Source organism: Dermacentor andersoni, chromosome 5, assembly GCF_023375885.2.
Source record: "Dermacentor andersoni chromosome 5, qqDerAnde1_hic_scaffold, whole genome shotgun sequence".
Classification (NCBI taxonomy): domain Eukaryota; kingdom Metazoa; phylum Arthropoda; class Arachnida; order Ixodida; family Ixodidae; genus Dermacentor; species Dermacentor andersoni.
This window is the reverse complement of record NC_092818.1, coordinates 177,614,296-177,641,419: the sequence shown is the minus strand read 5'-3', so window position 1 is coordinate 177,641,419 and position 27,124 is coordinate 177,614,296. Positions and strand designations below refer to the sequence as shown.

At 46.4% G+C, this 27,124-nt stretch overlaps 2 protein-coding genes across 13 annotated transcripts in view; one reads left to right on the top strand and one right to left on the bottom strand.

Moving 5' to 3' along the window:
• Positions 1–4,638, top strand: part of LOC126531667 (uncharacterized) — a 698,627-nt gene extending 693,989 nt beyond the window's left edge. Inside the window, exons 4-5 of the mRNA XM_072288467.1 lie at positions 2,957–3,024; positions 4,446–4,638. Of these exons, the coding sequence (XP_072144568.1) occupies positions 2,957–3,024; positions 4,446–4,522 (145 nt within the window). The 3' untranslated portion in view covers positions 4,523–4,638. The remainder of the gene's footprint in view (positions 1–2,956; positions 3,025–4,445) is intronic.
• Positions 1–27,124, bottom strand: part of cpo (RNA-binding protein) — a 153,921-nt gene that overhangs the window by 49,529 nt on the left and 77,268 nt on the right. For 9 of the 12 annotated variants that reach the window (XM_055071359.2, XM_055071355.2, XM_055071354.2 and 6 more), the window contains exon 2: positions 9,696–9,749. The exons of the other annotated variants lie outside the window; for them this stretch is intronic. In XM_055071359.2, coding sequence (XP_054927334.1) covers positions 9,696–9,749 — 54 coding nt within the window. The remainder of the gene's footprint in view (positions 1–9,695; positions 9,750–27,124) is intronic. 12 annotated transcript variants of the gene reach the window in all.

Sequence of the window (27,124 nt, the reverse complement as noted above, 5' to 3'; positions counted from 1 at the left end):
CTTTTAAAGGAAATGGCAGGCTGGCTTTATCTAGTTTCAGTGCACATTAATCTCCTCTTAACGAGCCATTCTTCTTTTCTTTGCTTGTCTACTGTCGTGTCGCTACCAGTTGCAGAGGTACGCACTATCGAGCCCGACCTCGTGTTAAAGTAGAAATAGGATAGCCGAGATGAATTTTAACAGCATAGACGAAACATGCTACGTTAAACACTGACGAATGTTAGAGCTATAAAAGGAAGCAATACTCAAAACTAAACTTGTAGGACTCTTTTGTAAACCGCCTTTTCCGTGAATTAGGAAGTAAATAACGCTAATTAACGAAGAAAACCGTAAATAAAGGCCCTAGTTTAATTTATGGACATCTCTTCGCCCGAACAAGGGTAGCAATGAGACCACTGCATGACGTTCCTATTTCTTGGCCTCCTCGAAGACTTCGGCCTTTCCCATCAAAATGTGGGGAAAAATCTCGCGCATGCTGTCTGGGTGATTTCTGTTTCGAGTTAAATATAGCGCTTTTCTTTTATGAACAACTGACTGCTCCCTGCCATCTGTCCCCACATAGAAGTCATAGTGAGCAAGTAGGGAAAGGTTAAGATTGTGTCACAACATGTCTTTCGGGCTTTCAGTTCTTGCTCCTTTTCTCGCACACCTGATATCGGAAATCGCCTTGCGCTTCGATGCCCATTCTAAAATTCAGTTTTTGCGTCTTGAGAAGTCTTCTTTTGGTATTGTGACGCAAAACGGTCAAGAATAAATCGTCCGAGGAATCGTCACCTGAGGCGGAGCGTACCTCAGTGTCCTCGCTGTCACTGGAAACAGCTCGGGTGTAAGACCGCGAGCCTGGCGGGGTCTCCACGCCTCCTCGGCATCGAATGTGTCTATACTCTGAAGCCTGTACCTCAACGCTGGCCGCATACCTTCGTCTTCTTGCCAGAGGACTCAAACAGCAGGCTCTGTCATTATTCTAAAAAAAACATTGTTCCGAATGAAATTAAGGATGTGAGACTTAACACCAAAAGAAACATTCTGGACAGTGATGTTACCAACAGGAGCGCGCTGTGCGCAGTGCGGAATACAACGCAGCTAGGGTTTGACTTTATTGAAATTTAGACAATATACAGTTGTCCGGGTGAAGAGGGCTAAAGGTGACACACGTGGTCACCTGACTACATCAAAGTCCGGTGTCGTATACCTGAAGACAATATCACCACAGCTGGCGTCATCTGTGATGTTGATACGAACGTACAAAACGCGGACTTTCCAGTATTTATAAAGCCTGCTACCGAAGGTGCTGACATGTATCGTGCACATTGACCGCCTTTGGACTACGCGCTGCGTCAAGAACGAGAAGAAAGGGAGTTAACCGAAGGGCCCGATTTCGATTAATCATATTATGAGAAGCCAACAAACAATGACCCCAAGGGAAACATAAGGAAAATTACTTGTACTTACCAATTGAATTAAGGAAATTATAATATTTCCTTAATTCAATAAGTAAGTACAAGTAATTTTCCCTGCTTTCCTTGGTGTCTTTGTTGGCGTCCCATGCGCTGCGTGAAGGTTACACTTAAGTGTGACTCTATCCCCGCATATGTCAAGGTCGGCCACTTCCACCACGCAGTTCGCCAATTTATTGCAAAATCCCTTCAGTGCCACAAGTGTTTAAAGCTTGGACAGGTGAAGGCCGCGTCCACAGGCTCAGTGGTGTGGTCGGTGTGTGGAGAACCACACAAAAGATACTTGCCATGCAACTAACTTCAAGTGCTCGAACTGCCAGGGGCTCTCACGGCACCACTTCCAAAGACTGTTCTCGAAATAAGAACAAGTCCTTTATACTCGCAAGAAAATGGTCAGATAAAGTTCTACATAATGAGAAGCCACTGAAACTGTATGACGTCGCCGACGTCGCCATTGACGGTCCTCCAAGCAGAAAACGGCGGCTGCGATCGAGACGCTTGCGTGCGCAGTACTTTCCGCCATTCCAGCGCAGCACGCATAAGAGGTTGACGGCACATCGCCGAGAGACGCCGGCAAGGCTAACTGTTCAGCGGAATGGCCGGCTTTGTCATACTCACGGATGGTCAAGGAGCCGCAGCATGCTTTCCCTACTCTGACATGCACTACACCTGCTGATGAAGTACCAGTTGCAGATCTCTACAAGTCATATCCATGCTGCGGGCATTAATGAACGTAATTCGCGTGCTCTTATGCAACCATCCCAGTACATCTGCTTAAAGTTCGATGTGTCTGTTAGACTCACTGAGCGCAGTGCTGGCATCTTTCCAGTAGAAAAATTCTCCTCGCGCTATCGTCATTTCCTGCACAGAAAATCTAGAAGCGTCCTCGCCGATTGTCAGTGCCGAAGATTGTTCGTGTCCTTCAGACGACTGCCTGGGCGAAAGACTACAAACACTTCAGCGTGTTCGGACTTCGCGCATGTGTTGTGCTCTCCCTGATGTTCATGTGCTGTTCCTTGCTCTTCATCATTTATCCCCTTTACCCTTCCCCAGCGCAGGGTAGCAAACTAAATATTGCGATCTGGTTAACTTCCCCGCCTTTCCCCTTATTTTTCTCCAGACATTTAGTTTTTCCTACCCTTCTTCCAAAACGCACCTCGATGGCTTCTGTGTACTTGGCGCTGTCCTTGACGAAGGGTCCTTGACGAAGCATGCTCAAAGGAGTCCCTTGAGGAACAAATCTACGCCCGGAAGAAGTTATTTCCTTCCTCCATGCTTCCGCAAATGAAAACGCCTGATTAATGAAACTATACCTCAAGAAACATTGAGAGTCGTGACAACTTCATCCTGGACTCTAACCCTACTTTTCACGTAGCTATGACGAAGAACTTTGAGTGAAGGCGCACATGTGAGTACAGAGTTTTTGTAAGTCTACTAATCCCTGTATTCAGTGGTGATCGGTTTCTGTAATCATGAAGTTTACATTTCTGTACGCGCAGGTGGGTTGAGCATTTCCTGGCCTTGCTGCAACATTGCTTTCACTTGACAGAGATATTTCTTCAGAACTGTGAGTAGCAATCTTTTCTGGTGCTTTAAGCAAAGGGCTAGTCTGTATTCTGACTGTTTCCTTCAGCTACCATTACAATATACTATCAGGTTTAGCTAGATGACAGTCATGCTTTCTAAAGATAAAAAGTAAAAATGTACACACATGCAAAAGTAATATCGTATGATCAGTTTTTACTTACAGTGCTTCAATGTGCAGAAACATCTGCTCAAGAAGTGTTCTCAATATGAGTACAAGCATACTGTACGGGTAATGTATCACCCGTACAGTTTTCCGCGGACTGATTTAACGACAGATCAAAATGTGAACGAAAAGCTCGCTAAAAAAAGCTTTATGCTTTTCAAGTGTATAAGTGAAACTCCCAGTTTTTGAAAGTTATAAGACCAATATTCCGGTGAAATATGCAATAAAACTAGATTTTCCATGTAGATCCTTAACCATAGCGGTACGTCGGTGTGTTTCGTTTACTTTCCAATTTTCACCTGTCTCAACAACGACCGGTAAGTACGATATATACAATGGCTTTATACGTCGAAAAATACAAAAAAAATAATCAAATTTTGTGTCCTGAAGAAATCTCCAGGCTTAAAAAATATATATTTGCGCGTTAGTCATCTGAAACTCTTCATTCTTTAAACACTTCTAAAAAAGTGCGCGGCCGTTATAATAGTCTACACAATAACTTGGTTATTCGCAAAGGGTCAGACAGCAGCCCCTGAACTTTTATTGTAAGACATAAGCAAAACTGCAAAGAACGACTCTTTCAAGCATTCAAGAGAAAGTGATTTGTGTGCATCTTCACAACGTAGATACAGCATTACAGTATATTTATCAAGCCTGTTCAGAAAAAGCTGCCTTATTTCGACGCAGTTGCTGTGAACATTGTTTAGATTAAGTTAATGCCTATCGATACGATATGGAGGGTATGAGCCTGTGTCAATATTATAAAATATAGTATACTATACTTTACTTTGTGTCCATCTTGTCGCGCTTCAAGAAAATAAAATATCTAAAGCTTCTGAACCTAATGCTTATCGGTGCGTCGAGAATGCGAGAAGAAAGCTGAAGAGCCTGACATGCACCGGCATAGAATACCAAAAGAATATATTTCAACCACCCACGAGGGGAAGGGTGAAGTGAGAAGGGCACTTCGCACAGTTAAACTATGTTCTCGACGATATCGTAAGCGTGCAAAGTGTGCAAGAGAACCATTTAAGCCCACCGATCCAAAAAGGCGCATAACAACCAAACGACAGCCAAGCGAACAAGTATGCAATAAAAGCAACGATGCGTCTGCCGTTTTCCTTCCTCTGTAACTTGGTAAGCGCAGTCGTCTAAGCGAGCGCCTGCTACAGCCTAACCTAACCAGCCACATTTTTTTCTTTTGTTTTTTCATGCTCCGTCTTCACTTTCTTTTTCAGCACACAGGGATCAGCATCGCCTATATCACATCGCACGCATCGTTCCAAGTTCGGGTGTAACAAGCTGCGCTATATAAAAATATTGTGTCAAGATTTATTGATCTCTGAGCTATTGAAAAACGGATTGGGTTTTACAGTGGCAGCGCGGTGCGAAAACGAGACTTCAGCCAATCTTACAATATCTTACATTGGGTCTCCTGTTCATGGTTATACTAGGAGAATACCAGCAAACTTGAATAAGGGGAAAAGAACGTGAAGCAGACATAAACAAAGCGACAGGAAAGTGGCTTCTTGTTCTTTGTCTATATCTGCTTCTCGTTCTTTTTTTTCCTTCTTCAAACTTGCTGGAATTTTCCTAGTATAACCATGTACCAACTAGCCCAACAAGCCCCTCTTATGAACTCCAGTCGTCTCATTATATGGACACTAAGACTTAGCCTTCTTTTTTCCTTTCTTTTGGTGTTGCTAAACTTTGTTCAGGTGAGCTGCCGCGTTCTCCGACACTGTTTTCAGTGAGCAGACATCTGGGGGTGCTTCCACGAAGTATTTCATATTTGGATAATTTTACTGGTGGGGTTAAAATCTTAGTGATAGTGGCAATAAGCTGCAGCACAAAATGTCGTGGAGGAGTGACACCTGCACGAGACTTTACCTCTATCACTCGACAACTTATACTCACTCGCACGGTGCACTTTCGATCGCGATTTAGCCCTGTCGGGATCAGTTGGGTCCTCTGCGGTAGCTGTGGAAGAAAGGCAATCGCGATGGAGAAATTCGATCCTTAAACGGTTCGCTCGCGATCTTAAATGCCCGTGTCTCTGAGGTATTATACTGTTTCTTTCTGCAATGCTATGCACTGTATCACCGGGTGAACTTATTCCCGGGTAATATACACCATGTAAGTGACAATAACGGTACATTCTAATGGTTGCTCCGCAATCCGACTCAGGTTAGAACAATGCAGAAGCCACTGAAGTACAAGCTAGAGGAAGTCTGTCTGAGCCGATCATTCTGCCATTCGCCAAACCAATCGGAGGCCTTAAGTGAGAACACGTCATCACTACGTCTATTCTAAACAAGCATGGCGGACAGTTTTGCGAGGTTGTCGAAGTCGGATCACGACACTCCCGCTACTCGTAGTGGCGCTTCCATAGAAAACAGAACTCACAACAATGCTAACGCTATTCACAGGGTTTTCTGGGCGTACTTCACGTATCGCACTTGCTTGAAACTGCAAACTACTCGAAAGTGTTCGAGGCGCGCATGTGTAAAGCGCGAGACACATGGTGCGATTTTCCGTGCGACTTGCAGCATGCCGCGATTCGGGACACATGGTACGAATGAGCGAGCGGCACGTAGCTCCGCCCAGACCCGGCGCCCCTGCGTGGAAGTTCGGAATGCTGCGTAACTTCGAACAGAAAGTGAAAGCAACCGTATATGCACAGCTATCTTGTTTGAAACAAACGATGACAATATAAACACGTCTATGCGAGCACTGTAGACGTGTTTCCGCAAAGCCGCGTTAGCAGTATCGGATCCGTTGACAGCCGCCGATCGCTAAAAGCCGGCAGGCATAGCTCGCTGGGCCATCGAATCCGACACCGGTGGCACTTGTGACACGATCGCTTGCAGCTCGTATAACGAAGCGCCTATGTTAGTCGGCACAACGTGTACGCAGTGATGTCACGCTTAAATTGCAGCACATTTGATTTCATTGGCACCGACAGGAAGCGAACGAGCATGAATGCCAGGCGAGCTTGCGATCGCTGGGAGACGGTGTATAGGCCTAGCTCGCCGGCCGTCTATCCAGGTCCGAGGGCCCTTGCGATGCGTCCGCAGCTCGTAACAAAGCACCTAAATTCGTAAGCACAATCAATGCCTGAACACTTATGTTTCTCTTAAGTTAAAATACGGTTAGTTTACCCGGTGCCGTTAGTAGCGATGAGTAAACACGCCAGTCAGACGAGCCGCTTCGTATATACAGACGATTGCTGGTGCGTCTGCGCGGACTGCGTCCGAGTAGAAATCATGCCAACGATTTACTATTTCGCACAACGTTTTATAACACGTACTCTTTCGAGGTAACTTTATTCTAGAAGTTATTTTGTGTCAGAAACAAATTGTAGCCGATTTATGTGCCGCCGTCAGCGGAGAAAGAGGCCCGCGTATCGACGGAGAGAAAAAAAACAGACATGATGGGCGACAATATTCAGCAATTAGGTCGCATGCGCAGCGTGCGATTCGGCGCCACATGCGGCAGGTTTGGTTGAAAACCTGTTGAGTGCGGCTGCCGATGCGAATGGTCGTGCGACCGAGCGCACCCAAAATCGCACCATGTGTCTCGGGCTTAACACTCCTGCCGAGAACGCCACAGCAGATGGTCTGTCGACAACGGAAGCTGCAGAAGCCATGTGACCACAACCAGTATGATCTCGGTTCCGCTTCCAGAACAAAGGTCATCGAGTCTCGGCAGCGGACTGTACAGCAGCGCGGTGCCCTGAATGGTCTGGAAAACGTGCGCCAGGGGCTAAATTTTTATGAAACGAATGTAAAGCTCTACCCCAGAGCATTCGAGTACTCGACGTCGGCCAGTCTAATGTACCCATAAGACGGTGTATTTACATACAGTGATTTGTCGAGGGATGAAGATGCAATACGTTCGACAGACTTTTCGCCACTGCCCACTCGGCAGCATCCCTATGCGGCATCTTACGGTCATCTGCGTGATACAATTTAATCCGTGGGTTAGGTTGGTCACGGGAAAAGCTTGTCGCGCAATCTACCCCTGCATGCCGGTTTCTGCCGTCATGACTCGCGCACAGTCTTGTTATATTGCGATGAGGATGGTGTGTTATTTTAGGTGTACAAACAGACAAGCCAGAACCCGGCGCATTTTTTTTTTTAAATCCGCTTGGAAGAAACGAGATAACAGATGAAGATCGTCTTCGAGGTCAAACTATTATATCTGGGCCAAGTTGGATTCCCCTATTCAGATACATGTGCCTTTTTTCTAGTGAACTGCAAAAGATGCAGCCGTCTGGAATGCAATACCTCGAACAAGCTGTCTAGCAAATGTAGTATCATGCTTTATTCAAAACAAGGTAAGATGCGTCACCATAGCCGGCTATAGGCATAACCAACGTAGAGCGCACATATGTCTCTTTATCGAAATGATCGCGGCACCGTCTCTTGCTCATATTGACGTGTGTACTTATCTATCCTTCATTCAGGGGACTGCATTTCGCCCGCTATAACAACCTTATGTTATTGCTCAGCGCAAGACGCGCCGGCATTATTTGGAACTTGAATGTTATCTGTTGCGTATGTTCTCTCTCAATCTTGCGTAATAAGATTGTACGCGCGACACGAATTGTGTAGCACTTTCTGGAAGGCACGTGGGCACCAGCGATTACGCTGGAGCCTTCGACGAGTCATGTATAAAAGCCGACGTGCTTGACCCGCAGATCAGATTTTCGATGAAAGCCTACTTTGCTCGCCGCTGCCGTTGTGCTTGAGTGCTACTTGTTTGGCTGGACGCAAGTTCACCCAATAAACAGTTAAGTAATTCACAGTTGTCGCAACTGTGTTCTTCCCCGTCACTACAACGTGACAATATAGATTACCATAAATTAACGCAAATTTCGTGTAAGCGTATATTTAACTTAGCTCGCGCTTCTCAACTACTTTAATCATTGTATCGCTGTTAAAATGGTCAACAAATCTGTTTGATATTAATACGGTAGAGTAAAAAATAAAATGCCCCAATAATCTGTTTCTACCAAATAATATATGGTAGAAATAAGAATAAGATAAAGTATTGCAAATCACTGTAATTGCCCTGAGTCTGAGTCAGCCTTGTTTTTACGCGCATTTGAAGTACTCTTACACATGGCATGGGACACAGTGGAGAAGGCTTAATTCCGTGCTACTCTGCCGATCTGGTGGGGAGTACATACAGGAACGTTGTTCCATGGCCTGGTAAAGATGACTGTCTCCGCCACCTCATTCCCATACACTGGTCTTACACGAGCTTCACGACACGCGGCCCGAAGACATCTCTGGACCCCCGCTGGCAGCAAGGAGTGGCCCGGAAGTTATTTCACAAAGGCAGCTTCCTCTTTATTGGGTAAAGCGGCTGCAAACATGGTATCATTTATTTTATTATTCGATGTTTCTAGCGGGATATAATATTTATGTGTACCGTATGTGGATTTTATTCGTTATGCCCGTTAAGTTATTTTTTAGCGCTATTTCCATCGTAAACGCGCTATCTCATTCGCCGTTTTTAGTTTTTCTAAGCGGCGCATATGGCCGTCTTGTCACGGTGCATGTTTTGTAATCGTGTACCACGCTAACGTGATTATAGGCAGCCTTTCTTTCTTTCTTTTTTCTTCTTCTTTTTCTTGCGTGCATGTATTGTACATGCCTAAAATCAGAACAGCCCGAAAAAGCACGGGGACAGAGAAAAGACGTAAGCTTAAGCATGGATCCATGCCAACAAGCGAAACTCTGTCTTGCAGATATTTTATGCATGTTGTCGCAACAGACCTCGCTTTCTGTATTTTGCCTACCTTCGCACGTAGTTCTGTAACGTCTCATCTTCCGAGAAAATACGCGTGAATCAGCCGAACAATAAATATCGAACTGAAACAAATCTCCACAACTCAAAACAAGTTAATGCATAAGCTTGCCTTCAAGGGGAATAATAGGACAAGAAAGTTTGTACCCAATCGCGTTTGCAGGGTAGCGCGAAAATCTACGCAGGACGAAAGACGCAGAGTGACTGGACAAAGTATACTGACTTTCAACTGAGGAAAATTATTAAAGCAATGTAGTTATGCTTAGATATATATCTCGCTCTTGCCTTGTATTTTCTCATATATGATCTTTCTTTATTTACGCCTGTGTTCATGATTGTACCATTATTCACTCCTGCTTGGGCCTTTGTTCTGGCCTTCAGTATTGTATAAATCCAAAAATTGTTTGTGTTTCCTTTTTTTTTCGATTTCGGATGGTTGAACCAATGAAATGAGGGTCTTACTGTATTGGCCAAGGTGCTCGCCACTGAAATATATTGCCCACCATGATGAGCTTGTGCCTTCGCGTTGTGTTACAAACGCCTTTTCTTTTCCTTTACCCTTTGTTGTGAACGATCTTTTGTTTAGAGAACAGCATTCTTGAGCGGTTTCTCTGATGACGAGCCTCTGTTTCAGAGATTGCGAGTCTAAACCTCGTCGTAGCACACCTTACCGAATGAACGCCGCACGGTTCCGCCGAGCAAGAACAACAGCATGGCACACTCACCTGCGCAGAGACAAAGACACGATTGAGTGCATGGTGAAAAACAGGCTGATAAGTCACAGCGGGCACGAAACCACCAAGTAACAGCACGCCACCTTTGCAAGAAATGACTGTTCTCTCTCCACTGAACGCGCGCTCGTGACCTCTTCGCATAGTTTCGCCTCGGAATTCGAGTTGCAAGGGCGTGTGATTGTTAATTGAGGCGCGTCGGGAGGACGTGTGGCCGATTAACGCCATGACACCCCCATACAGAGGATGCAGTGCGGCCTGGAGGGACTGCAGCGGAGGAGAGACAGTAGGCATTGCTCGCCATTCACGGCGATCATTTACGCATCTCGTGGGAAGGCACGATAAATATATATCAAGTGCTGAAATTCCTGGAAAAAAAAGAACCTTCATCAAGACACAGTGCTCGTCATCGTTGAATAACCATAATTTGGGGACATTTTAGTGCTTAGGCTGCTGATGCTGCTGCTGCATTAAAAAAAATGCCGGACTTGACTGTGCTGCGCTTGACTATCACGTCTACTATAGGCTATTGCAGGGTTTTGCTCAGTTATATCATTTCTAATGACGTTCTTCAGTCACCGCTAGTACTCAGGATATGTACGTCTGAGTGAGTGAGTGAGTGAGTGAGTGAGTGAGTGAGTGAGTGAGTGAGTGAGTGAGTGAGTGAGTGAGTGAGTGAGTGAGTGAGTGAGTGAGTGAGTGAGTGAGTGAGTGAGTGAGTGAGTGAGTGAGTGAGTGAGTGAGTGAGTGAGTGAGTGAGTGAGTGAGTGAGTGAGTGAGTGAGTGAGTGAGTGAGTGAGTGAGTGAGTGAGTGAGTGAGTGAGTGAGTGAGTGAGTCGGTTAGTTGTTCTTTTACTGACAAGCTTAATCCGGTGCCGTGGTTCCGAGAGAGATAAACTATCAGGGAAAGGGAGAGAGGTTAACCAAGGACGCGCCCGCTTGCCTGCCCTACTTTTAGGGAGGGTGAAAGGGGAAATGAGGATTTCTCAGTAACAACGACGCCAGACAGACTCGCCAGGCAAGAACCGCTCGTTTACACTGGTTTGGTTAACGAGGCCCCTTTTGACCTCGTAACGCCTAGTTCTGAATAACATTCCTTACTCTAATTCCCGCCATCACATCATCAACTACATGTCAGAAACATTACGTAGAGTTGAGCATGTAGGAAGAAGCCTTAATGTGCAACCGCTGAAACCACTGCGGGCCGAGACATGAACAACCGCAAGCTCTTGTGGGGACTCGGGGCGAGTAGCGCTCCGTAGCACTGACCGAGAGCTCCCATTCTGCACACAGGTGGCAACGACGGGTGTCCTCCCTCCTCCATCTCATCGGTGGAAGAGAGTGTGACAGATCGGAACACGCTGCCGCCCGAGGCAAGAGGGTCTCAGGTGGGCAACGGACCGAAGAAGCCAGCAGCTGCTGGTTGTGGCAGGTAGGCTTCCTCAGAACACACTATGCAAGAAGCCAGTCCGTCGTTCTTCCTTTGTTTCCTTGCCTGGCGTGTTTCCTAGGCATTTGCTGTGCCTTCCGCAGACTTACCAGCTGGAAGCCCAGTCCCCTCTAGCACTTTTTCTTTATTGCTGTGTCATTTGCATGCAATATTCACGCCTCGAGGGGTGAAAGATAACGCTGTTGTAGCAGGGTGCGAGCTCCGCCATTAGATACGCACACGCGCCATGCTTAGTTGTCTTGACCTGAAAGCATTCCCGCTCTCTCACATTGTCCTACAGGCGTGCACACATTTGGGCGTCCCCATGGAAAATACATTGCTTCAGCCAAGCGAACCTAAATATAACGTCCACGCTGAAATGCTGACAGTGCCCTCTATTCCGGACATTATACCGAACAATCGCTATCGGCACCCGCCGTGGTTGCTTAGTAGCTATGGTGTTCAGCTGCTAAGCACTAGGTCACGGGATCGAATTCCGACCACGGCAGCCGCATTTAGGTGGGAGCGCAATGCGAAAACACCCGTGACTTAGATTTAGGTGCACGTTGAAGAACCTCAGATGGACCAAATTTTCGGAGCCCCCCACTACGGCGTGGCTCATAATCAGATCGTGGTTTTGGCGCGCAAAACCTCATAATCTGATTTAGGACGCTGTAACGTAATACTATTCCGAACTTTTCTATACCAATTCTGCAATCAGCCCTCCGCGACTGGTAAAAACTTTTTTGGGGGCCACCCCCAGTTCATCTGCCTGTCACACGACGTCACGAAAACAGCGATAGCTCCCCATCTGATATGACGTGTACACACTGATTATGCACGATTTGACTGAACAAAAGAAAAATGGGTATTTCTGATTCGACAACTTTTCGCCATTAGTCCTCGGCTATTGGTCAATAGGTTTCGGTCTGTACCCACTTCACCTGCCTGTCACGCGACGTCACAAAACCGCAAAAGCTCACCGCGTCAAAGTGACGTGTACGCGTTAAAGGTACATTAATATGCCGAACAAAACTGAATTTTCTTCTGAATAGCCGCAGGCTGCCCCGTTCCGAAAGGAATAAAAGATGGCTGCCGCCGATCGCTGAGGCACTGGCTACTCGCCCCTGCAGGAGGGCATGGGTTTATTTGCGTATAATAAAACGTTTTGTGTGGCCGTGTGGCGTTTTCGAGCCCTTTCGGTGCGTTTACGACCACGTTCTGCCAACTATTCTTTGTTGTGGATCCGTTTTAGTGTCATTGTTAAGCTTCCGTTGCATGCCGCCGCGATTTTCGACCAGCCACCACCAGCTAAGTAAGGGAAAGCGGACCAATCGCAGACGCCGGCACCACCCTCTTCATCCGGTTATCGATATTCCGTGCAGTGGCTCGGCCCCATCGAATCCCTCTCCACTTGAGCGTGCTCCTCGCCCCTTGTCCGCCAATCAGATAACACAGGCCGCTCAGTGTAGGCAATGTTATTCGTTTTTCAAGCAAACAAGAGTGACCTCCTATGAACAAGGAGAGCGTTTGATTGGTCTATTCAGACAACCCTGCGGGCCACCGCCCGGTGCTTGCGTCGGCGGTTACGCAAATTTGACGTTAGGAGATTGAAATAAATACATATTGGAATAGTTTTACGTTATAGCGCCTATAATCTCGCTATTGGCTATTATCCAAGGCATCGGAACCTTGTTAACCGCGAAGCATTGCCATTTACGCTAACAGGGGACATAAAAGAGCAAGTACGAGTGTAAAATAGGTCGTTACACAAATGGTGTTTGACGTCGACACCATGGACTAAATGCTCATTTTAGTGAAACATCGCTACGGAATATTTTCCAAGCGCATGTGCCCGAGCCTTGTAGAAGCAAATACACTATTGTGTGTTTCCTTTGATATGTATTTTCTGTTTATGTGTTTATCTTACAGGCACACCATTCCCAGCATACCCGCCCCCCGGGGCAACATCCAGAAGTAAATATACAGTATTAACGCAGAACACGTTCTCTTTACAAATTCTATTGCAGCCAGTATAGCACCCCTTTATATTGCGTCGCAAGGTTTGGGCTATGTAACAAAAATAAACAAAGAAAGGCCAAGCCGTCGTGCTAAATCTGCGTTGACGCACATTTTTCGCATTCAGCCTTATTCAGATGCCTTTTGAAAATGGTTTCGAGATATATTTGAAAGTAGAATTTCTTCAACCTAGTGGCGTGCACCTTTATTAACAAAAAAAAAATTGAGAAACAAATCAAAGATTGAGATGCGCTGGATCAGGCAAGTTCCTTTGTGCCCATTTCTTTCAGTGTGCGGTCACCGATAGGCCTGGTGTTTGCGAATCAGCACACACGACGCTGAAAAGGAAGTCAGCCAAACCATAAGGGAGCCAGAATGGCGAGCGCGGTTCACGCCAAAAGTAGTGTTTGCTTTCAAAAGGCGGCGCGCCAATCGCAGGCCTGAACCACTGCGATGCGACGGCGCCGCCGACTCCGTACCGGAAATTATTCATGCGACACCTCGCGGCGGAAAGCGAGAGAGTGCCAGCACTGAAAAGCCAGCGAGTGTGACGGCGCGGGAAACCGCCGAGAAGACGCCAAGCTGGCTCGCAAGCAAGATGCCACCAGTTTGGATTCAATTTCCTCGGCAGCGCAACCGTCGGAGCGCTTGCTCCCCGTCACCTTCTTTTTAATTTTGTTTTCCTACGCCGGTTGCTCTTCACGGCTCCATTTCTACTTTTTCTTTCGTCATTTTATCTATGCGAGACATATAATCTTCAAAGCAGCCCACCGCATGCTTTAATTTTGTTCTTATTTTTTGTCCTCCTTTTCCTTGGCATGCAATATGCCTTCTTTAGACCGCTTGTATAGCCTCCCAAAAGTTGTATGTATCTAAAGAGCTTTTTATGTTGCTACTTGATCAGAGCAAATAAGGGTGGTCAACGGTCCTTTCAGTAGTTGAATCGCTACACTGGAACTAAGACCAAAGTCAAACACGGTGGTCGCAAGAACGAAGGACGGCGACTGTTAGCGCACTTCGGCCTTTCATAAATGATCCCCTGCTTCGCCTTTTACGTAAATATTTGTTCTGTTGATCCTTTCATCCTACTTGCCCGGCTAGACTAGTAATCTTCGTATAAATCTAGAAAAGACAGCGAGACCTATATATACATATATATATAATGCGATTTTTTTCTTCGAATTCGATTTTCTGACGTCGTCATATATATTGCCACTTTTGGCCTGTTTCCAGGGTCGCAAGACTGCGGCGCGCCTTGGAGGAATCCGAGCACCGAAAACGGTGTCGATGAAAGAACAGGAAGCTGGCGAGATACTGTTGGGGAACAGGCAGCGACGCGAACATGCATCTCTGCAGTACGCCGAACTATAGCCGAACCCACGCTACGACGGTCTGAAAAATCTGGCGGCACTCTGTGCGCACTCGTGGCTTTGTTTAACCGGAAGCGTTTCCGTTTCCGGTGGCGCGAGTGCCGAACCGGCGGACCAATTGCGCTGTTTGGTCACTGTTCGCCGACGCGCTTCGCGGCGCTGACGGTGAACCACGTGATCGGCGATATGCTTTCCAGTATCCTCGGAGGGGGGCTCGATCGCGGCTCCAGGAAGAGGACGCGGAGTAGGAGGTGGGCGGGTGGAGCTATGAGATGGAGTGGGGAGGGTTTCTCGAGGACCCAATTAGGCTCTGTTGCTCAAGGGCCAGGACTCCGCCATACGCTCTCCGGCTGCAGCCGCCGGCATGCTAATTACATGTCCCGAGCAACGCACCCTGGGAGAGCGCGCACCTGAAACCACTTGCCCGGAGATACGGTGGCATTTTGGCCTCTCTGCGCTTGGCCTTGTTTTGATCGCTCGCCTAGAACACGCTCATTGATCGTCTCACAATGGAGTCGCGCCAAGTTTGCTTAAGGCGGTCGTGTGGATAATAACGTAGCGGTGTGTTTTCTGGAGGCTTTACAATGTTCCTATAGCCTCCGCGCCCCAAGAAATATGCCGACTATCGAAGTGCGCGTGCACCGGCCATTATCAATCGCCGTGCCATTATGCGCCACATTCCAGTTGTGAGTAGTGTTAAAGCGGTGGTCACGTTTTCTGAGATGTACCAATTGACAAGGTTTCACTTTACGATGTCATGCAGTTGTCCGTGTGATTGAAGCTGGCAAGGGAATAATTATTCAAGATATGTCACGCCATTGTCTGTTGCAACATTGGTTGAGGTGCATGACGCTCGACAACATCCCTTGTAGCATTACTATTACACGCGTGATCTGCAGCGCCTTTCGCAAATAAATGTCTGTCCTTTGTTGAACCCTCAATGGTTTGTGCGCTTCCATAGGGTAAACCGGTAAATTGGGTTGCATCAAAGCGTGTTACGTTAAAGAAGGCAAATTTGACTGTTGATGAAACAATTCAATATGATCATGACCCTCAAATACTGGTCATGTATGTGCAAAAGTTACACAACTTTACAAAATTAAAATATAATACGCATTGCACAAATAGCTTCGCAGAATGCGCAATGCTAAATTATAATAGTTGAACATATTTATTTAAGTGTTTCGAATCAGGGTATATATTCATTCAAAGAAAGGAAGGGAGCGTACTGACTCGTTCTAATCAAGCAGACTGTACCAGCCAGCTGTCTATCTTTTTTTTTTCATTTTTTTTTTCTTGCGGGACGATATAAAGCAGCCGCATTCCATAAAAATCTACCTCGATACTGGCTCCGCTAGAAATGTATATGAAATGTATACCGGACTTCCGACGGTCGACCTTGTTAGCACGAATTCCTCGCAGAAGTAATTCTTTGAAAGCTATTTGCGGTGAATTTAAAAGCGGACAACTGCATCTCCTCTTGAATTGTGAATGAATAGCCCACTACGCTGTCGCGAGTGCTGCCCTACAATATAGTATATCACTCAATTCACGCTCGAGAGAATCGTGCTTTGAGCGACCTGTCGGTGATACATCTTAATGAACTATAGCGGCAACCGTGCGGGCCAGAGGAAGGAGAACAAAAAAAAGAGAACTTATAAATGAGGCGGCGCGGGGTTCTTGACTAGACGTCTTCTTCGGCTATTAAGGCGCTCGTCTTCTTTATCGGTTGTAATTCCGTTTGCTCTTTCTTTATCATTCAGCTACCCGCACAAATATTAGATTGGTGCAAGCCACTCTTTCGCCGAGTTCCACATAATAAACAACATTTCCGGACAGGTGACGTCCAATGTATGTCTGACAGGTGTCCACTAAACCCATTGGTTGTGAGCTTCACATTATTGTGTCTGCACTTCTGAATTATCCCCTTCCTACCACTGGGCAAGCACAAATACATACATACATACATACATACATACATACATACATACATACATACATACATACATACATACATACATACATACATACATACATACATACATACATACATACATGCATGCATGCATACATACATACATACATACATACATACATACATACATACATACATACATACATACATACATACATACATACATACATACATACATACATACATGTTCATGTTATTCCACCACATTTCACAGGGCACCAGTAGCGGTCAGCACCACTTCAACTCATGCCCAAGTAATAAACGTTTTGATCAATATAACAAATGGTACACCACCGCGGCAGTTATATAGTAAGGTGTTCGATAGAGTCTCACTTGACAAACCGATATATGAAAGCGCGGGTGCCGCTGTGCGAAGGCAATATCTTCACTGCAAAATTCCTCATCCACCCCCATCCCTTCGAGCTAGAATTTCAATTACTCGTCGCACGCAAAGCTTTTCTTATCGCGACTGCCAATCGCCTTTCACACCTCTGCCCAACGGTGTCTCTCTTCTACCACAGGGGAATACCCTCCGCCACGAGCACTCGAAGTACCGGTCGAAGAAACTCGGTGAAAACACGTGCGCCCTGCGCTTGATCGCGGTCTTGGCGGCCGGCCGCTAATCTTACAGCGCTGTGGCTTACGAAGCTCTTATTAATTAGCCCTCACCGACAGCCCGCTAATCAGAAGTAGCCATTCATTTTCCCAGCGCGCGACGGTGGTGGCAATTACTCTCAGCACGCGGGAAACAGCGTCTACAACACGAGTAAGCAACGCGGCAGCTCCCAGCTGGTTACGCGAGAACTCGCGCGGACGCAGCAATCGCCCAACGGCGTTCGATAAGGCCGCGTAGCTCGCGAAAACTGCCATGGCCAGATCAACAAACCGCTGTCTCGCTTTCTCTTAATATGGAAGGGTGAATGGCGGCGCTGTCGCGTAGCACACAGGCGCTGGCAAGAAAGAAACAGTTCCTTCCCCGGTCGTGAGATGTGACGGCGATTAGTTGTTTTGCTCTGAAGGCGCTCGCGATCAGCGTCGATGTGTCAGCTGAAGTTGTGTAAGGTTGTACTTTGCCACGTACTGTATTTTCGGGAGCCCGAAAACCTGCCTGAACGCGACGTGTGCGAGACTGGCACCGAAGTGGAAGCACATGGCGACAGGTACGTAACTGCGACGTGCAGCTCATTGAGGCCGCTTATTATCGCATTTCATTCACGCCTTTTCTCTCGCTCAATAACGGCTGAAGCCGTTTCAAGTGTCTCAGGCAGCATTCCGTGTATGAGTGGAAAAAGCAAATCCCATCCATGCGAGGAAGGGTTGGCTGAGTGAGTGAGTGAGTGAGTGAGTGAGTGAGTGAGTGAGTGAGTGAGTGAGTGAGTGAGTGAGTGAGTGAGTGAGTGAGTGAGTGAGTGAGTGAGTGAGTGAGTGAGTGAGTGAGTGAGTGAGTGAGTGAGTGAGTGAGTGAGTGAGTGAGTGAGTGAGTGAGTGAGTGAGTGAGTGAGTGAGTGAGTGAGCTGCTCGCATGACTGAGTGAAGAACCTAGGCAGAAGTTTCCTCGGACACGCAGATTAACCGGTAATAAATGTAAGTTGTTTCGCACCGGCATGGCAGTAGATGTTACCATCCTGGGCGAAAGTTGGGTTCAAGCACTACACTGTTGGACTTCGGTGTTTCGCGTTACGTGTTTCGGTGTTCCTTTGACAAGGGCTCTGCCTTCTATGGGCCACTGCGCTAGCCAGGCACATCAGGATAGTTCCCTCGTCGGGCTGTCTTCTTCGTAACGACTTTACTAGATTCAAACGTGGCGGCCGCGTTAGCAAACTCTCTTCCAAATCATGTGTGCATAAAAAAGCATGCTTCCATCTACCTGCAAGACTCCGCTGTCTGAGGGTGAATGCTCCAGAAGCGGCTTTCTGGCTGCTTCACCGCCAATACGAGATCCGACCGAGCGCGCTTCAAGAAGTCAGCGCCGCTGGACGAACGAACGCCTTGCCTTTCTCCCGCGGTTCACAAACTGGTCGCGCGCTGTTTGCTCGCGCTAATGGAATTTGCCGCCGCTGCGCGAGCTCCCATTCCCGGGCTCGCTACGACGCTTTTGAAGATAGAACATGCAAAGTAGGAGGGGGAAAAAAAACGGTAAATGTGAGCGAAAGGTTCCCGCGTGCGCAACACATTCGCCAAGTCACACAGTTAGCTCCTTGGCTTCTCCGACAAGTCGAAGAGAGCGCGGCTCGCTTCAATTTTAAAGTGGAGTAATGAGTGTTCAGAGCCGCTAGGGCTTGTTTGGAAGGCGAATGCAAAGCGCCTGATTACGCAGGTGGCTCTCGAGGCTAACGAAGCGTCGAGGGTGGTTCGTGTGAGCATCGTTTATACACCCCGTCGTGCGAGAGGAGATGCGCGCATAAGAAAAGCGATCTTTGTCCTCGAGTGAAACGGGGGATACATGGCGCTGCTTGGAAAATAAAAGTTCAGGGCGACGAGCGTCCCTTAGCTCTTTTCCCGTATAGAAGGTGACAAAAGCTAACTTCGCTGAAAAGCGTGGGGGCATCTACGTGAATTTAAGTATTTAAAAGATAATCTGTTGTTCCCGAGAAAGAAAACAAAGAAAAATGAGGTGGTGTTGCCAGCGCTCGATTTGTTCCTGGAATATAAACTGAAACTGAAGTAAACCAGTATTATAAAAGCTTATTTGATAACATAATTGTGCCATCAGCACCATTAGTCAAGTTTTTTTCCACCGAAAAAGGACGAACTTTCTCAGTATAGTCTGTAGTTACCCCTCTATCGCACTATGCATCTGATTTTATCTGGTACTTGCAAGTGTTTTAGTCAAATGTATTTCGATTTCTAGCAGCCTGTCAGGATATTTTACGCACTTGTCTTCAAAGAGTGCTGAAGGTTTAGATACGCATTAGTAATGTACGCAGCGTGTTCGTTAGATTATCGTGGATAATTTTAGTGTTCTTGCCGTTTCCAACTCTGTCTGCTACTAAATTACTTCTTTTAAAAGCATACCCTAACGGTGCTATTCTTCCGACCTGAAGATCGCCGTAATATTTGCTTATTTGAATTCGTAACAATGAAGATCACATAAGATTACAAATTGCGCCAATGCCGCTATTGTCGTATACATGTGATGACTGAATTCGCGGACTTCTTTCATCTCTCTTGAAGGTACGATACACTATGCATTCACACTATGCGTAAGAAACTGTACAGCGAACCAAAAACTCGAATAGCTTCATGAGAAGCGATTGCTGAGTCATGTACTATAGTGTACAGTGATCGCTTCATATACTATAAGCCTATGCGTGCTGTTCCTCTACGAGAAACGCCGGTGGTATTCAAAGCTTCGTAACATCGTTCGGCTCAAACACTGCGTACAAGAAAAAAAAAATAGCAGAGTAGATTTCGCGTGCTAACAGCCTTAAATTTTTCTGAAAATGCAGCGCCCGAACCAGTGTTAAGTTGGACAGGAATTAGTTTGGAGAATAAGCTATGCCACGCGGAGTATAAGCTGCGTAGAGAAAGAAAATATATGCGACGACAGCGTCATGATAATCATGATAAACGTAGGCTAGCGACGCGAGCGTATGTACATATTTTCTAAATTCATTACTTTTACTACTTGACCCGCTGCAAGCGACATTAGCAGTGGATAAAACATGCACTGTCGTTGCTCGTGATTTTTAACGATTTCATTAGCGTATCATGGCTAGGATCGCCGACAAGCAAGGCATATTAACCTTCGCTACATATAGAAAGTGCGTGCAAGATTATAAGAGTAATTCCTGTGACGCCGTGGCTAAACAACATGCGTAAACCGCTGATTTTTCGTGTGAATAGATTGATATTAAGTAAGCGTAATGCGAACGTCTCGGCAGCGGCAAACGGTGACACATGCTTTGAGCAGGATGCTCAGATTAAATCAAATTGCATTTAGCTGCGGGCTCAGGTGGAGAGTTTGGAAGCATGTGTTTGGAAATAGCGAAAAGGGCGTAACGCTACTCAGTGTCGCGTGGCTCCATTTGTTTCAATTTCACCGTTCACCGAGCTTTCGCTTCAGATGGCGCTGGCCTCTATATAACGTTTATAAATGAACAACATTTAATCATTTCATTCTCAAATCGGGGGTGCAGTACGGCGGCGTCTTTAATAAAGAGGAATGTTGCAAACTGATCACTTTGAGCAAGGCAGCTCAAATATCTTCAAAAAAATTATTATGACTACATAGTGACGCCAGAAATCCTGTTTAATATACAACGATCTGTATATTCAATGCAAAAGGAATAAAAGGAGGAAGACGTTTCTTTTATATACAAAAGCGAATTTCACTGTCGCAAATTGCTGAGCGGCAGTTTGGCCGCTGTAGTGAACATAACCGCTGCTTGTTTCCCTTCTCAGAAGCCCTTGAATAACTGTCACGTCTCGGTTCTTATACGTATACATATAGCAGTCTGCGCTTTGCGGCTTCGCCTCCTCACAGATGTCTGACGCGACAGGTGCCTGCAGACTATATATGCTCACGTCCCTTATATTTAGGTGGCCTCACTCTGGAGACGGTCTTCTGAGAGAATCCTTGGCCAACAGGGGCGCCTTGGTTCAGTTCGCCAAATTCACTTTCTCAAAGGTTAGCATACGACCAGGCTTAGACAAGATGCCGCTGCTGTTGATGATGTGGTGGTCCTCACACTAGTTCTTCCTGCTCACTTTGGCTGGGTTTTCTTCGACTAATGGAGCATACTCACTGTGGAGATTCGACAAAGTTTCATTGAAATGGCAAAGAAAACTGCACTCAACCTCGATAATAAAAGTTTACTCTCTCTCTCTCTTTCTCAATGAAATGAGGAAAATGAGCATTAGTTCTGGCTAGACAGCGACGGAATTTGGGAAAGAATCGGAAGAATGGAAACAACATGATGTGCTCCGAGTTAGCGAGAAATAATTGCCTTGAAACAAGTATAGTTCCACAACGGCTGAGCAAGAACCCTATGGCAGTGACTAAGCGAGGAAGCGTCGCCTGAAAGAATCTCAAGTTAAACGTTTCTTTTCTTCTTCTTTGAGATTATCGCGACCGCGCCCTTGCTGAGTTCTCTCAGACTTTGAGAAACCTATTGGCATTGGTTGTCTAGTGCAATCGCTTGGTTCTTCACATTTCGATTGCAGAATTTTGTATGCTTACCGAGAGCGGTCTGATAATTGTACATCAAAACAAGCGAAACATTATGCGGGAGTAGTGTACATTTGACAGAGTCCTACAGCAAGACTTGAAAAAGTACTTCATTCCTATCTGCTGTTTGTGCTGCTTTCCTTCACCAAGAAACTGTCCGTCTTACATTGTCATGCTTACAATGCAAATGGCATACCTGGTCAACCACTACAGTTATACTATTTAATCCCGCTGAAATGCCGACCAGTGGGTTTTTGTTCGTTCATCCAAATAAAATCACACGTTTCCGCGCATTCGTCAGTACAGCAAGTATAAGCATTCAAAACTGCATTCCAGGAAGTTGCAGTCTCTTGAAACTGCCAAAAGCAAACGCTTCTGTGGATATCAAGCAAAATAAGAAAAAAAAATGACACGACAGTCTCGTATATTACTCATGACCCAACAAGGTATGCTTGATGTCACGCGCAAGTGGAGAACAGCCTTTTACTCTTCGGAGAGTGTGTTCATAGCTGTGCGCTAACAATGCGCTCATGTTCTGAGTGCGCTGAACCATGCCATTTGCCCTCTCTAGAGGGGGCGGCACGGGGAAGTGTCGCGCAGGCAGCATGCGGTGGGGGAACCTTCTTCATCATGTTTTTTTCTCTTCGTCATTCAGAGTTGCGCCGCGCCCCCTGCGTAGGTCGCCCCAGTGCTGGAAGCGTAGCGTACTGGGTCGCCGCCGGTGGGTGACCGTCGTCATGGTGACGGGTGCGGAAGTGACGCAGCGGAGCACCGCGAGTGCGGCCTTGGCCGCGTGGCCTGCCACGGCACGGGCCGGCGCCGATAGCTGCCGCCTAAGCGAGAGGGTGTGCCCGGGTTCCCGAATCCGGCCTCATCGCCAAATTAAAAGGCTGCCGCTATCATAAACAAGCCACCTTATTGTTTGTGCTATCGTCAGCGTTCAATTTTCTAGTGATATACCTGGCTGTCTGTAGTCTAGCGTTGATTTGTCCGGAATAACCGCCGTCGGCAGTGGCGTCTGTCGTAACACGTTCTGTGCGCATAGGTATGCGCAGGTGTGTGTAGTATCTGTATAGGACAATCAGGGTGACCAATATGCAGCAGAAGATGCACATAACCAGTATAAATAAGGGTCAACCATCACGAAGTTATTACAGTATATGCCTATAGGCATATACTATAATCGCAAACAACCTTTACAAGAGTTGTTTGCGGTTGCATATATCAGTGAAATAGAAAAGGCGCTAAAATCTAAATTCAACGAAAGAGCGCAGGCTTAGGCACAACAAGTCGTGCTCCAGAGTTTCAGTAGCAACCATTATCGCCACTCCGGAAACTTAGCGACACTGTGGATATTTAATGCGTATAGACTAAAAGTTAGGCACGCTTAGACCACTTAAGTCTTCTTTTTGTGTGTACACCCCGCCCCCAGAGAAACGGCATGCCCAACACTTGACGCAAGTCCACTCGCTGCATACGTTACACATGTACTGCACTGGACATTGACCACTTCTACAGCTGATATACCTTGGCAGCACGTAAAGCGCTTACTAGTTCAGTGGAGCATTCCCAGTCAGTTTCACACTTTTTAATCAGCCTGAAAAGCGCTGACGCAAGTAGTGTTTCAGATTGCACTTTTCGTCGACTGGCACATTCCCCTTTCTGAGCAATATTACTAGAATTTTGCTAAATAATGTGGAAAAATGTGGAAGCTTGCCCTGGCATAAGCGTCCTGACGATATCAGCAGATGTACGCGGGGCGTTAACCTCTCCCCAGCAAACAGTTGGAAACGGAACAGTACATTGCCAGCACAGGTTTCGCACATGTTGGCTACGTTGCTAAGCGTACAATGTCGCTAATCCTGTTCAACTCAAATTTTAAAAATGAGCTAAGAAAAGAATGAAAGGCGAAAAAGGAAAATGTAAGTGGTTTGCGCAACCTTCGAAAAGGTCGCTACGCTTGTAGCAGCTGCCACAGAGAGTGCGCCAACATTTTCATAGTTAGAAGCGCGGGACGATTTCGCCATGAGTGACGAAAATGCCCTGGCATTGTTCTCGTTTTCGAGCCTACGAAACAGCTGCAGGAGGTGACGTTTGCAGCGCAGCCTTTTCCATCCGACTGCGTTGTTTGAAGTGGTTAAACGAAATGCAGGAGTGCGTTCATATTGCAGTGGCCGCGAACACTGCCTCCAGACTCGCTATAATGTGCCTAGCGCGTTTCTGTTTTTTATTCTAGCGCTATAATGTTGAAGGCATATTGGTCAGCAAACTTACCAGATCTGATTAACACTCACGAAAGAACGACGATGCAGAAGGAGGGAACAGACAGGACAAGAGCTGTACTCACAAAGTCCTGAAATTTTTTTTTTACTGAGAGATGAACGCACATCTGCAATGAAAACTGACAAAGGCAATACTATCAAAACCGAGTGGCAAAGAGCGAAGCCCCATGGAGCAAGAAAATTAGCAAGGAATCCGTCCACCGATCTGTCTTGCTTGCTTGCTTGCTTGCTTGTTTGTTTGTTTGTTTGTTTGTTTGTTTGTTTGCTTGTTTGTTTGTTTCAGAGTTTAGCCGTAGTTTCCTCCCATTGTGTACACTTAAAATCTAGCAACTATACAGGGTGGAAACCAGTGGCGAGGAGCGGAAAGAATAAAAAAGTTAAGAAAAATTGTTAGAAGAAAAGAATTTAAACCTGAAGAACTAATTTCAGGCTCCTAAGAAGTTTTTGTGATAGACTAATCGCTTTTTAAACACCACTACCACGATTAGCTAGTGCGTGTTCTATAGCACCGCTCTAATATGCGAACTGCTTTGTGAATACAGGGCCTGGCTGGCGACTTTTTGTTCTCAATTCGCCCACTGAAAATTACAGAAACCAAAGAAGCGATCTTCGCTAACTTTTCGCGCAAATCAGACTGGAAATGATGTGGCCCGTCTGCATCCATTGCTCCATTTCTCTACGCCACAGTTGAGACGAAAATTTTAAGTGAAGCTACATAGCAGCACATTGTACCATTGTAGCCTACTGCGCACTGACTGCGGCATGACATTTTATGCAAGCGGCTAACGTCGCGCTAGTCTCGCGTTAGTTTCTCGTGTTCCAGAACGGACGCAACTTTCTGGCCCAAACTATTCCCCTGTGCGCTTCCTCCCTTTTCTCCGACGCCTTTTGTCCGCTCAAATCCAATAAGACCACCCCGCGGGTCACCGTTCCGGTTTTTGTGACTGCGCCCTCTACCCTCAGGTGATTTTTTGTTCCCTTCCTATTTAACTTTATTCGGTGCCTTTATATTTCAGAAGGTCCCCTTCACTTCCGACAGGGCGGCGCACTTCCGGCCTTCCCGTCCCCCCACTTCCGCCTAAGTTTCGGGTTCGTACGGGAAGTACATTATCTAGGCTGCTTTTCTCTTTCCCTCATCCTCCCCCTCCTCCCCCCATTTTTTTTTATGTTAGCTGTGCCGGAGCCCTTGGTTCCGTGTATATGGCGCACGAGTGTTCAACAAGAGCTTCTACAGATGTCCCGGTCAGCGCTCTTGCGTCTTCAAGCCTCTTTTTGTCCTCTACTTCACTATTTTCGCGGTGCAATCGCAGTTCTTTCAAAATCCAGAGCCAACGTACGAATAAAAAAGAAACTCGTACTCTGAAAGATGCGGCGCTTGAGATCAGGTAGGCCTACCGCATCCTTGTAGGGCCACTTCTCCAGTTAACCAGCAACTAGAGCTGAATGAACGAGACGATATCGCGCTTCGTTTCACGCTACCAGAAGATGCTATAGGTGCTACTGCAACAACGCGAAATGAGTCGTCGTATACAAAGAACGCTTCACAAACGGCGAAGTTTCAATCCTATCTGCTCCGATTCCGGAGTCCATCAAAATATTTAACAGGCAGAAAAAGAAAAGCACATGCACAACAAGAAGGTGGAGTAATGGGCCCATTTATATGTAGTGTCAGTTCCCCGCCATTTCCTGGCCGGGTGTGCCCCATGCTTTCCCAAGGTCGAAATCCGGCCCTCCAGTACGGACCATTTTTACACGCCTGATAAGGTTTAATAAGTTTATGCTGCTTTATTAAACCTACAAACCTTCATGTTTCTATGACCATCCTTGCCCTATAGACACTGATTCTTTCTTACTTTTCTCTTCTTCTCAAGTGTAGGGTCGCCAACCGTACTCGATCATGGTTAACTTCCTCATCTTTCCTTTTATATATTTCTCTTCATTACCTCATTAGTTTGGATAGGAATGAGCACTCGTTAACTTAAACCAAATCCTCGAATCAAGGCAGAATTAACAAATGCTGTCCAATCTGAATCCAAAATTTTGAATATTCGAGCGCCCCTAATTTAGACCCAAGCCGCAGTCGTGTCGAGCACGTGAGTCCTGTAGCTGCAGCTAGGGGATTATCTCTGGCGACAAGGTCTCTCTCCTGATACCACGCTTCGCGACACGCGTCCTCATTAGACGCACAGAGGAGCCTCGAAGGCAGGCCTACTGTGCCGCTGAGAGATAGGTCGAGCTGGGGAGAACGCGCTGGTGGAACTAATGGTCGCCCGCCATAACCGCCTCGTCATCCCGCTGGGCGCGGTCTCCTCAGGTCGTCGGTGACAGTTCTTCAGCCGTCGCTGCCGCTGTGCCACTGCGTCGGTCCTTCGATATGGTTGAGCGATGCGGTACCGCTGAAAGTCAGCCGGTCGATTTCACCACGGCGGGCCGGCGGGGTCAGAAATGAACAGAGCCCATAACGAGAACAAGGACCGTTTTGCACGAAGCATATATGCTGGAGCTCTTAATCCCAACAATTAAATTTTCTTTTTTAATACAAGTGTCGTGGAAATATTGGCTTTTAATAGTCGATCACCCTCATGCATTCGTTACTAAATGGCCTACGTGACATTTCTGATGAAATCATGGAGGATTGAAATAAATGACATGAATATTTTTTCATTGCGAACATTATTAAATCAGCATGCGGTGATCGTGGCTGATTGCGAGAGTGCGACTCTGCTCTCTCTCTCTCTCTCTCTTTGTCTTTCTACTTAATTCTTATCTTTCTACTTCCCCTTTACGGCCTCCCAATGCAGGGTAAGAAATCGGATATTCTGTGTGGGCGAACCTCCCTGCATTTCTCCTTTCTTTCATATCTATATCTATCTTTCTCTTTGTCTCAGTGAAGCATAACACTAATTGCTGGTCTTCCTTCTTTTTTTTTTCATTTCTTAAGTTACAGTCATATTTGCCACAATATATACATTAAGTGCATTCTGGAGTATCCTGTACACAACCTTTTCTTTTTTTTTTTTTTTTTTGACGCTCTGCGTCACGACATTCGCTCTATTCAGGCAGTCTGTGAGTTGTGCTGCGCACGGCCTGTGTACCGAATTGTTGTAGGAGCATAAGCCTTCAC